Source organism: Chiloscyllium plagiosum, chromosome 20 (assembly GCF_004010195.1).
Source record: "Chiloscyllium plagiosum isolate BGI_BamShark_2017 chromosome 20, ASM401019v2, whole genome shotgun sequence".
In the NCBI taxonomy this organism is placed as follows: domain Eukaryota; kingdom Metazoa; phylum Chordata; class Chondrichthyes; order Orectolobiformes; family Hemiscylliidae; genus Chiloscyllium; species Chiloscyllium plagiosum.
This window is the reverse complement of record NC_057729.1, coordinates 26,425,274-26,438,247: the sequence shown is the minus strand read 5'-3', so window position 1 is coordinate 26,438,247 and position 12,974 is coordinate 26,425,274. Positions and strand designations below refer to the sequence as shown.

The 12,974-nt window shown below is 38.9% G+C and overlaps 1 protein-coding gene across 2 annotated transcripts in view; it reads right to left on the bottom strand.

Annotated features, from left to right (window-relative positions):
• gmeb2 (glucocorticoid modulatory element binding protein 2) overlaps positions 1–12,974 on the bottom strand; it is a 63,761-nt gene that overhangs the window by 7,761 nt on the left and 43,026 nt on the right. For both annotated transcript variants that reach the window (XM_043710332.1, XM_043710331.1), the window contains exons 6-8: positions 11,390–11,547; positions 5,841–5,912; positions 4,397–4,534 (exon numbers count right to left, since the gene is read on the bottom strand). In XM_043710332.1, coding sequence (XP_043566267.1) covers positions 4,397–4,534; positions 5,841–5,912; positions 11,390–11,547 — 368 coding nt within the window. The remainder of the gene's footprint in view (positions 1–4,396; positions 4,535–5,840; positions 5,913–11,389; positions 11,548–12,974) is intronic.

The following is a 12,974-nucleotide window of genomic DNA, read 5'->3' as shown; positions in this document are numbered from 1 at the left end:
CGACTCAGCACCGCCTTCTTGACCTGCAATCTTCTTCCCGACCTCTCCGCCCCCACCCCCTCTCCGGCCTATCACCCTCACCTTAACCCCCTTCCACCTATCGCGATCTTAAAGGAGTGGGCTTCTATTAAACAGTTGCGATGATATGTACTGACACCTGTCAGATATCCTCCAGTCTCCAGCTCTATGTGCCACAAAGCTTCAAACAGAACATGAAGCTCTTCCTTTCCACTGTGAAAGTGGATCTCACCATGGCAGCAATACCGCATGAAGAGGTGATGGAACAACTACTTTGTTGGCTTCCAGTGCAATACAAGAGCTAGTATCAATACTCCAGATGCACCATGAGTCCTTTACTGAATTGCTGTAGAACAAAACCATTAAATTAATTTGTTTAAGCAGTGACCAGATTTGTTTTGAGTTAACCTTGCTAAAATTACATGGCAACCCCCTGCTTCACAATATTTGAGTTTCAAATCATATCAAATTTCAATGTCTCTGCAGTCACTTTAAACCAAGAGTTTCAAGATTTCTACTTTCTATATGTTTTCATGGTCAGATGCTATCACCACATTAAGATTTACACTGTCTCTTGTTGTTTCCCTGTTGCCATCGGTCACAAAACAGCTGTGTTATGTTTATCAAATCAAAGCTATTTATGTATTCCTAATTTATTGCTGACTGACTGACTTCACCTTTTTCAAACTCATTTTACCACTTCATGGAAATCAAACTGTTTTTTACCTCAAAGTCTGATTGGTTTATTGGTCAGGGAGGTGATGGCCTAGTGGTATTACCACTGGATTGTTAATCCAGAGACCCAGGTAATGTTCCGAGGACCTGGGTTTGAACCCCATCACAGCAGAAGGTGGAATTTGAATTCAATAAATATCTGGAATTAAGAATCTAATGACTACTATAAATCCATTGCCAATTGTTAGAAAAACCCATCTGGTTCACTAACGTTCTTTAACTGACATCCTTATCTGATCTGACCTACATGTGACTCCAGACCCACAACAAACTAATTGAATCTCAACTGGCCTCTGAGCAATTAGGAATGGGCAATAAATTCTGCCAAGCTAGCAACGCCCTCATCCTGTTACAGAATAAAGCAACTTAGCACCTCCTACAGAACTAATTTCTCAGATATCCTTGGTTAACCTTCTTCCACTCCTGTATATGTTTTTTTTCCCCCTCAATAATCTGTTGCTTCAAGAATAGGAATAAGGATGTCTTGCTGCAATTTTGCAAGGTACAGCAGCCACACAGGAATTTTGTGCACAGCTCCTATCTCCTTATCTGAGGAAAGATATAGAGGGAGTGCAGCAAAAGGTTTACCAAACTGATTCCTGGGAGGAATGACAGGTGTAATTTACAAGGAGAGAGTGTCAGTTAGTATTGTATTCAATGGACTTATGAAGAATGAGGGGGATCTCACAGAAATCTATAAAACTCGAACAGAACTAAACAGGTTAGATGCAGGAAGAATGTTCCTGATGCAGGGGAGTACAGAACCAGGAGTCATGGCTTAAGGATAAGAACCAAACCTTTTAGGACAGAGGTGAAGAGAAATTTCTTCATCCAGAGTGGTGAGCTTGTAAAATTCACTGCCACAGAAACTGGTTGAGGCCAAAACATATGCGTTTTCAAGATAGATGCAGATGTAGCTCTTATGGCTAAAAGGATCAATGGGTATGGGGAGGAGGGCGAGGTTAGAGTATTGAGCTCCATGATCAGCTATGATCATAATGAATAGCGGAGCAGGCTCGATGAGGTGAATAGTCTATTCCTGTTCCATCTTTTATGTTTCAATGTTTTGATTGCAATTCTCTAAGGTCAGTCATATTTTCGATATTCCTACCATATCATGGCTGCCTACTGCTAAAACCTCCCTTTTTAGTATCATGCTTCTGTCATTCATGTACATACATTGTATTGTAGACTTGATCCCTTTTGTAGTTTCCAGTACTAATTGCCAGAAGATAGCCCTTCTTGGAACATCTGTTGTGTAAATATCTCTACCCATCTAATGGCTAATTTTCAATCTACTTCAGTCAGGAGAAACAATTGTAAGTATACTGAGATAAGCTAAAGTCTATTTCAGAAAAGTGTCATGATCTCAGTTGATGATACTACTGAACATGTCAGATCCCGGAATGAAACCCGGATGAACAGATCAGATTTCTTCTTAATCAGTTAGTTAGCCACTGAAACATATTCACATGATACTGCAGGTTTTCTTAAACAACAAATGTTTATTACACAAAAAAAAAGAACAAATCAAACTATCAAAATGTAAAAGACAGGATGATCTTAAATCATGCAGCAAAACAAAGTTTCAACCTGTTTCAAAGATACAAACAGTTAGAAACATAAGTTCAAAGACATCTCACCCCTATCTCAATGCTTCAAGTTTCTACTTAACTGACAGCTTACAGTTTCTTTCCTGTGAACTGTGGAGATAATTCAATGAGAGCTTTCTAAATCTGATAGAAAACTTGTCACAAATCTGAGGGCCTTAACTTTCTCAATTCCAATAAGAACATAAGACATAGGTGCAGGAGTAGTCATGTGACCCTTCAAGCCTGCTTCACTATTCAATAAGATCATGGCTGACCCTTTTGAAGCCTCAGCTCCACGTACCCACCCTCTCCCTATAATCCTTAATTCACTTACTGTTCAAAAAATTACCTTAGCTTTAAAAGCATTCAATGAGGAAGCCTCAACTACTTCACTGGGCATGGAATTCCATAGATTCATAATCCTCTGGGTGAAGAAGGTTTTTCTCAATTCAATCCTAAATCTGCTCCCCAATTTTAAGGCTACGCCCTCTTGTCCTAGTTTCACCCGCCAGTGGAAACATCCTCTCTACTTCTATCTTATCTATTCCCTTCAAAATTTTCTATAAGATCCCCCCCTCATTCTTCTAAATTCGAATGAATATAATCCCAGTCTACTCAGTCTCTTCTCAGTACATCCTATCTCAAGTAAGGAAACCAAAACTGCACACAATACTCCAGGTGCAGCCTCACCAGCACCCTATACAGCTGCAGCATAGCTTGTCTGCTTTTAAACTCAATCCCTTTAGCAATGAAGATAAAATTCCATTTGCCTTCTTAATTATCTGTTGCATCTGCAGACCAATCTTCTGCGATTCATGTACAAGGACACCCAGGTCTCTCTGCACAGCAGCAAGCTGCAACATTTTACTATTCAAGCAGTAGTCCTTTTTACGGTCATTCCTACCAAAATGGACAACTTCACATTTATTAACATTGTACTCTATGTGCCAGACCTTTGCCCACTCACTTACATATGTGTCCCTTTGCAAGGTTTCACAGTCCCCTGTACACTTTGCTCTGCCACTCACCTCAGTGTCATCTGCAAACGTTAACACACTACACAAGGTCCCCAACTCCAAATAATCTACTTAAATTGTGAATAACTACGGTCCCAACACTGACCCGGAGGCATATCACTAGTAACTGATTGTTTTTCTTTTCTGGTTGGCACTCATATATCCCCACTCTTGCTTCCTGTTCATGAACCAACCCTCTATCCAGGCTAATACACTTCTGTAATGCCATGCATCTTTATCTAATGCAGTAACCTTCTGTGCGGCACCTTGTCAAATGCTTTCTGGAAATCTAGACACACCACATCTACTAGGTGCTCATTGTCCATCATGCTCGCAATATCTTCATAGAATTCCAGTAGATTAGTTAAGCATGATCTGTCCTTCATGAACCCATGCTGCATATGCCCAGTGGAACAACTCCTAACCATATGTCTTACTATTTCTTCCTTGATAATAGACTCAAGTATTTTCCCAAGACAGAAATTAATCTAACTGGTCTATAACTCCCCATCTTTTGTCTATCTCTTGTAGATTTCTAAGTTTTCCTGGTGTAGAAATTTCACAAATCAAACTCTGTTTAGCTGGTTCATTCCTTGAAATGCCCTGAACTCCTTCTAGCAGTGAAATCAAACTTGCTTCTGAACTCTAATGTCTTCTGAACTGATTTTTAAATATATTGCTCAATCATAGATTTCTTTAAACTGAAAGTAAAACTGATGGCCTTAAAGTGTACTCTACCTATCATAAACCCAACAGCAAAAACATCTTGCCATTAACTTTACAGAAATCTAAGTCACCTGTTTTTTGACAAATGTTGTATTCAGGCAACTGTTATGGAAAGACTTGTTGACCTTTTTTAGATAAAAAAAAAGACCTTTGCAGAAGTAACCAACATCCATTTACTTCAATTTTGAAATATAAACTCCAAATAATATCTAGGCAATTCTCCTATAACGCCATAGTTGCATTCCATCGAAACTTTGCTTAACAGAAATAATGAGGCTTATGAGAAAAGTATAAAAATGGTGCACTCACCAACAACTTGAAGAGGAGGCTGATGCACTCTTTGTTGAAGACCCTTCAGAGTATTTTGCATCTCTTGCTGAAGCTCCTGTATGACTTCTTCCAGTAAGCCTGCTTCTTTTAATCCACGCCAAAATGTGAAAGTATCATCTTTGGTTTGACAAAAAAAAAAATCAATAACCAATGAATAAATATGTGCAGGAATTTGGTAGCAGAAGCCAGCTACTTGATCACTATGGCAATGTTACACTGAACCTGATACCATACCCTTATATCAGCCAATTTCATTCCAAGTGGTTAGCTGTTTCTCTGCAAAGGACTCGGCTTTTAAAATACTGGCATAAAAAGCTGGTTAAAATACAGCAATCTTTGTTTTAATTGGCATCTAATGAACTGGCACTATCGATAAACTGGTGACAATTATACATCGTAAATACAAAAATATACTGAATATTGCGACCTCTGCAATGTCCGAATCGTAAGTTGAAGTTGGGATGGGAATCAAAAATCGTGGCACTGGAAAGCACAGCAGGTCAGGCAGCATCTGAGGAGGAGAGTCGAGATAAATAGAGGTGTGGGGGTGGGGCTGGGGGAAAGGTAGCTGGGAAGGCGATAGGTAGATGCAGGTGAGGGCTGATTGTGTCGGTTTGGTGGGGAGGATGGAGCGGATAGATGGGGTGGAAGATGAACAGGTGGGACAGGTCAGGGAGATGGTGCCAGATTGGAGGGTTGGATCTGGGAGGAGGTGCATGGAGGGGAGATTTGGAAACTAGTGAAGTCGACGTTGAAGCCATGTGGTTGAAAGGTCCAAAGGCGGAAGATGAGGCATTCTTCCTCCAGTCATCAGGTAGCTTGGATTTGGTAGTGGAGGTGGCCCAGGACTAGCACATCCTTGGTGAAGTGGGAGGGGGAATTTGAAGCGATTGGCACAGGGAGGTGGGGTTTTTGGGTGTGTGTCTCCCAGAGATGTTTCCTGAAACTCCCTACCATGAGGAGATCACATCGAGAGCAACGTTCAGAGTGGGAAGGCTGTCTGCCAATAATTTTTAAGTTATTATTTAAATGGTTTATGCTATAAATAAAGTATAAATTTGACGTGTATAACCTCTACATTATGTTTGTTTTGCTTAGTGCGTGCTCTTATATTGATTATGATGATCTCTTGATCAATCAGAAGTTTTGATCAGTCAGTACCTTGCTGGTTAATAGAAAGTTTGCTACAGAACGTTTGAAGAATTCATCCCATGATACAACAGCACACTGTTTGGAACTGCCTTGACCATGTAATTCGCAATTTTTGAAAGTAGGCTTAGCCTGTTTAAGAATCAAATATAGGTTACACTTAGGCTTAAACTTTCCTACTTACTACATGTCAATGGCCATTATATGAATACCAATAATATGTAGACTGACAATCTTTATGTACATGTTTTGAAGAATTATTAAATCTCAGTACCTGGTATTGTTGAAATCCATTCAGAATTATCTTCACAGCTCTCAACTCTAGATGAGGCAGGTGAGCCATTAACTGAAAAAAGTTGTGAAAAATTCAGGAATTAGGTACTAAGGTATTGCTTTGAAAAACAAAGTATTTATTAGTCACTGAATCGGAGGAATTCTCCTAAGCCTCCCAATAGTTACTAATGTCTTCTCTTTCAGTGTTCCTCTTCAATGCATGGATGTTCTCCTTGAATTGTGGGAGCTATTGGATGAAAGAAAGCCGAGAAGTCACTGGAGGCCCAGGCTGTGGGCAGGTAATGGTTAACTTCAAATCTCATGTACTGTATACTGGACAGGGGGCATGATACTTTATTATACAGAATGTTACTAGAAATTAAAAAGGCTTAGAAAATTATGGAGAAGCAGATAGTGAGCTCACGAAACTCATTAATTTTTACTGCACATAAAACATGTCTTCGCTTTTTCAAAGCTAAATATTTTCCCGATTCATTGCTAAGAAGCTCATTTTAGGTGTATAATTTGTACAGATAAATAATGAATGGATCATCACTTATTAATCTAAGTCATATTAATATAGTCCTTCCTCTGAGCTCTTACAACAGCATATTATTTGTAAAATAAAAACATGATTTTTCTTAAAGAAACATTTGCACCATAACATACTGGATATGCTGAGCTAACATAATTACTGTATAAAATTAATAAATTATGAGTTTTGAATACAAATGGTAAATTAGCCCTTAATCATTACTACTGGTTATAACTATGTATTTTTTAAAATTAAAACTGCTCATTTTTTGTTCTAGCATTAGGTGGCATAGCAAATTCCAGCTAGAAATAACTACAAGGATGAATATCAACTAGAATGGCCTTCCTGTGACTTTGTGATGTATGTAAACACTACTGTTTATTTTTCAAAATCACACTAAGAACAGTGGCAGCTCTATCAGAGAATGAGTGTTTCAATTTTATGGTATTGTAAATTTATACTTATATAATTCAATTTCAGACTTTTGTATTTGCTATGACAGCTTTCATGCACGTCTAGTTAATGTTAACCATCATCAAGACAATCCATCACTTCCCACACATAATCTGACAGTTTAGTTTTAAGTGAAGCTATTAAGAAGAGTCGCATCAGAACCACAGTTTACAGCTATGGAACTAGAACCAAATTATGTTCTAATGGTGCATGTTGTCACTTAAATAGATAACTGTTCAAAGAGCTTTTGATAGCTTTGAAGGAAGCAAAATGTATGTGCCAAGAAAGAATGTTTGTTTTTAATTTGAAATTAAACTGAAAAATTTACAAGCAACAGCATTATAATCTGAAAAAAATACAAACACACATAATTGTCGATATACCACATTTATAGGTTTATCATTGCGAACATTTTTTTTTTCTGAACAGACACATTCCTATCATTATTTTAATCAGAACTTTACCAGAAAGTAAAAAGCCCAGATTTTGTGGTGATAATGACAACAAATGTGTCAGATCTGTTTACCATGATTACACAACAAAACAAACAGCAACTTCGAGGATCCAGATTTGGGCAGCATAAAATACAAATTTGCAGTTGCTGTCAAGTGATTCTATACTTTGTCAAAAGGTCAACTGTTGAGGACCACTCCCATCACCCAGAGTGCAATCCCTAAGCAGTGTAAAGAACAAAAACTTCCATTTTAATGCCATTGGTCTTGTTATACAAATATGTAATTAAGTTACACTTGATTGAAGGAGAATGTGACTGGGTTTTTAAGTGCTGCCCAAATTTTATACTTAACCTTGTTTGCACTGAAAAACTAATCTAAAACATACAAAATGTCAATTTTTTCCATAATAATCAATTTTGTCATTTTTAAAATGATTTGAAGTTTTTTTAAATGTTTTGGATTCTATATTAATTGAATCAAAATTATTTATTTTACATCTAAAAATTGAATTTCAAATTAATGATAGTCAGTGTCCTTAAATTCTTGATTTGGGGTGCATGAGAATACTTCAACGTGATTTGCTGTTTACCCTGCTTGGATTCATCACTCTGTAGGATCCTGGATATTCATGAGATTTGGTGTCAGATTTAAACGGCCACTGAGAAAGAAAAATCCATGCCACGTATTGCTAGATCTTTCTGGCCTGTTATCTTCGCGGTCACTAACAACAATTACTTAAATCCAGCACAATACTCGCAGTACTACACCAGTAAATGCAAAATAACGCAGTTTTGAGAAATCTGAGCTCACAACAGAAAATTCTGGTAAGATTCTGCCAGGCCTGCTGAATATAACGAGAAAGAAATACTTGTGCTATTCATATTGGGCCATCAACTTTTTGATTTCAAGTTCTCTCCTATGGAAGGTAAAAAATTGTTATGGAAATAATATTCATCTATTCATGGATTTATCTATCACGTTACAACATCCTCAAAATATTTTCCACCTTATTAATTACTTTTGCTTTGTCCTGGATGATGTCACGCTTCCTGATAGCTATTAGAGCTACACCAATCCAGGCAAGTATGCCATCACATTCATGATTGGTGCCTTGTGACACAGGTGGTGGACAAGCATTGGAGAAACATGGAGATAAGTTATTCGCCTTAGAATTTCTAGCCTCTGACCTGCAATTGTAGCCACAGTATTTGTATGGCTGGTTCATTTTGTTTTCTGCTCAATGGTAATTGTTGTCAGTGAGCACTTCAAATTTGGCAATGTCACTAGGTGTCAGAGGAGATGACGAGATTCTTGCTTGCTTGAAAGAGTCATTGCGATGTGCAAACGTTACTTGCCACTTATCAGTACCATCTTGGATGTCCAAGATTGTTGCATATGAACCATTTCCACAACACAATGGTCTTCTTTTCTGCATAGTGTGACTCAGCTTAACCAAAATACTGGAAAGACACCTTTTCCTGCTTCAAATATGTCACTAGATTACACAATGAATCAGATCGCAACTTGGAGGAACACCTTATCTTCCATCTGGCCAGCCTACATCCTGGAGGACTTAACATTAAGTTCTCCAATTTCAAATAACCTCCTTTCCCATCACCCTTCTCCCCCTCCCTTTCATTCCTCTCATCGAGCCTTCCTTCCAGCCACCAACCGGATTCACTCCTCCCATGACCAACCAGGTTATATCCTCTATCTGTGTTCACCTATCCGCACCTCATCACCCTGCACCGCCCACATCTCATTTAGCTTCAGCTCCATTTACACCTACCCCCAGTCCTGAAGAAGGATTACACCCAAAAAGTTGACTTCTCCACCTCCTGATGCTGCCTGGCTTGCTGTGTTCTTTCAGCCTCCTGCTTGTCTACACTAGATGACATATGTCCAGTTTAATAATCATGAAGCATCTTAACTGAATATCTCAAAATAAAAAGACAGCACATCTCCAGTATGTATCATTGAAAATAGCAGCAATAGACCATTCGGCTCTCCAAGCCTGCTCCACTATTCAATATGATCATGGCTAATCATTCAGCTCAGTACCTTGTTCCCACTTTCTCCCATACCTTTTGATCCCTCACAACTATATCTGACAGAATTCCACAGACTCACCACATGAGATTTCTCCTCATTCCAGCGCCAACTAGTCTAACCTGTATCTTTATGTGGTGACTGCTGGTTCTGGACTTTGATTAATGGGAACATTCTTCCTGTGGTAAACCTGTCTTTTCCCCTTTGAATTTAATAGGTTTCTAGGAGATCCTCAACACCCCACACCACCTCCACTCCATTCTTCTAAATTCAATGAATATAGTTCCGACAGATCCAATCTCTCTTCATACTTCAGTCCTGCCTTCCTAAAATCAGTCTGATAAACCTTCACCGCTCTCGCTCCATAGTTAGTATATCATTTCCCAGTAAAGGAGACCAAAACTGCACATAATACTCCACGTTTTCTCAACAAGGCCCTGTACAATTATAGCAAGACATTCTCGCTTCTGTATGTAAATCCTGTTGCAAAGACGACCAAAGTGTCATTTGCCATCTTGACCAACTGCTGCATCTATGTTTAGTCTTTCAGTGACCAGAGTCCAAGGACACCCAGCTCCTATTGTCAATAAATTGGGAAAGGTAGAGGGGCAATCAGGTAATAATCTGCCTTCCCATTTTTGCTCTCAAAATGGATAACCTCACATTTATCCACATTATCTGCCATGCATTTGGTTACTCAAATTCAAATTACTCAATGTCCAAATTAAACTGAGACATCTCTGCATCCTCTCTATAGTTCATCCTCCTACCAACTTTGTCTCATCTGCAAACTTGGAGATATTACATTTAGGTCCCTCGTCCAAATCAATAATATATATTGTGAATAGCTGGAGTCCACGCACTGATTGCTGCAATACCCCACTAGTCACTGCCTGCCACTTGGAAGAATTAGCTATTTATTCCTACTGTCTGTTTCTGTTGCCATCCAGTTCTCTATCCATTTCAGGGGAAAGTGAAAACTGCAAAGGCTGCAGATCAGAGTCACAGTCAAAAAGTGTGATGCTGGAAAAGCACAATCTGTTAGGCATCATCCAAGGAGCAGGAGAGTCAACATTTTGAGCATAAGCTCTTCATCAGGAGTGTCCTGAAGAGCTTATGCTCGAAACGTCAACTCACCTGCTCCTCGGATGCTGCGTGACCTGCTGTGCTTTTCCAGCACCACATTTTTTGACTCTATCCATTTCAGTACACTTTTCCCCCAGTCTCATACAATTTAATTTTATAAGCTTTTCTTTTGTGTGGGGCCTTACCAAAAGCCTTCTGAAAGTCCAAGTAAGCCACATGCACTGCGCCTCCCCCCCAATCAACTCCACTAGTTACATCTTCAAAGGATTCTAGTAAATCTGTCCTTTTGCAAATCCATTCAGACAGCTTCTGATCCTGCCACTGTTTTCTAAGCACTCTTCTGTTAAATCTTTTATACTGAACCCCAGCACTTTCCCCAAAACTGATGTCAGGCCAACTGGTTTATAATTCTCTTTCACTCCACCTCCTTTTTTAAACAGTGGCGTTACGTTAACTATCCTCCAATCCATAGGAATTGTTCGAGAGTCTATAGGATTCTTGAAAGATGACCACCAAAGCATCCACTATTTCTAGGGTCATTTCCTTAAGAACCCTGGGATGAGGTCCTGAGGAGATGTCGCCCTTTAAACCCATCAATTTCCCCAACACCATTTATGTACTGTATACTGTACAATACGAGTACTGTTTCTTTCAGTTCTTCCCTCTCATTCAACCCTTTGGTCCCCAACATTTTGACATGTTATCTATGTCCTCCTTTGTGAAGTCAGGCACAAAATATGTATTTAATTCATCTGCTATCTCTTAGTTCTCCATTATATCTTCCTCTGTTTTTAACTAAGGGTCCTACATTAGTCTTCACTAATCTTTTTCTCTTCATAATCAATTTAGGTTACTTCAGGAGTGCCTGTGAAACAAAAACAAATAGCTTCTTTCAAGCAGAAAGAATCTCCCATTCAATTTGACTGTCAGTATACAAAAGCTGCATAGATATTAATAAAGAAAATGTGTTACCATCAGCTAAAGCAGGAGTCACTGAGATGTACTCTGTTGATTGCTGACTGCTCAAAGATGACCTGGCACTGGAAAGATCAATTTTTGTACTACGACATGTATTGGAACACACTTTACTGTGTTGGTAGAAATCCAATTCTCCAGAATCCATGATTTTTCTTCAGTGAAGTAAAAGTAAAACAAATTTAGTTAATGAGTTGCATGTGAAACTTATACATATGCATTATCAACCAGAAACATCTAAATGACAACATCCTCTTATTAATATCAACTTCAGTCTATCACTACTGTTACAAACAACAAGGGAACTGAGGTGAAGCTAACTGACAATTGATCTTCCCCAACCTTCTAAGGCCGAGACAGCATGATAGTTACTTTTTATATCTGCCCCTTACTCAAACAGACTAATGCATATTGTCCAACTATATTGCCAGCAGCATACAGCTTAGCAGTCAATCCAAAGAGTAGACAATGCTATGTGCAGCCAGCACTGTTTTCCAGCATCAGGCCTACAATTATGACTTGCTGCTTATTATTACAGCTTACCTACAGCTCTAAAAAGGAAAGTGCATTGTGACTGCTGGACTGCTACATGCAGCCAGCTGTTTTCCAGCCTCAGCACAGGCCCAAAGTTATGATTTGCTGACATCAGTTATAACTCACCTACAGTTCTGAAAGGAAAGGTGCATTGTGATTGCTGAAAGTGACTGGAAACAGTTTATGATGCAACAAGCAGCAATGACTGCTCATGGAATAAAAGGGAGGAGACTGATTGTGTATGTGGGTGTTTATGCAAGTTTACTACTAATGCTTTCATCTCTTCTGTGCTGATTCTGAAAGATGGAAATAGGAAGAGATGTCCTTTACCCACAATGACCAATGAGGCGCTCCATACACTTAATGAAAAGACAGTGGAAACAGAGAACGATAGATGTTAATATTTAGAGTATAGCCCCAAAAACCTGTATGTTGTAAAAAGTTAAAAGACTCACATGAGTGGTCATGGAAACTGAAAGCATCTTCAATCTATTGAATTCTTTCATTAACGGCAGCCACTTCCTGCCCAATATTAGAAACTGTTTCTTACAATCGGAACTATTAGGTTCATTCATGTCCTTCAGCTCCCTTCATGTATTGAGCACATTGCAGGGCTTAGAACCATATCTCACAACTCATACACACTTTCATCTGTTCCACCATGACAACCAAATAAACCTAGCATATTGCACGTGTCACTGACAAACACCCATTTTTCCCTTACTGGGGAAGGTATTGCACAACAGAAGAAATTTTAAAAAACTGGAAGGGAATGGTATACTTGCATGGTTTGACATTCATGAATGAAACAGAGCTTCCCATTATGCAAAGAGTCAATGCCAACATGGTGATCAGCTGTAAGGCTGAATGCTTAGAAGATAGTTGTATTCTCAAATCTAATCCTACTCTCACATCCAACAATCTATATGACTAGCAAGTCACTGGGGAATACGTTCCAAGGCTTTTGCTGACTTAACATTTACAATACAGAGACAGGAGAGCCAGAAACCAGATAAATCAGAAGTCCAAAATAGCAGAGGGTCTGGTA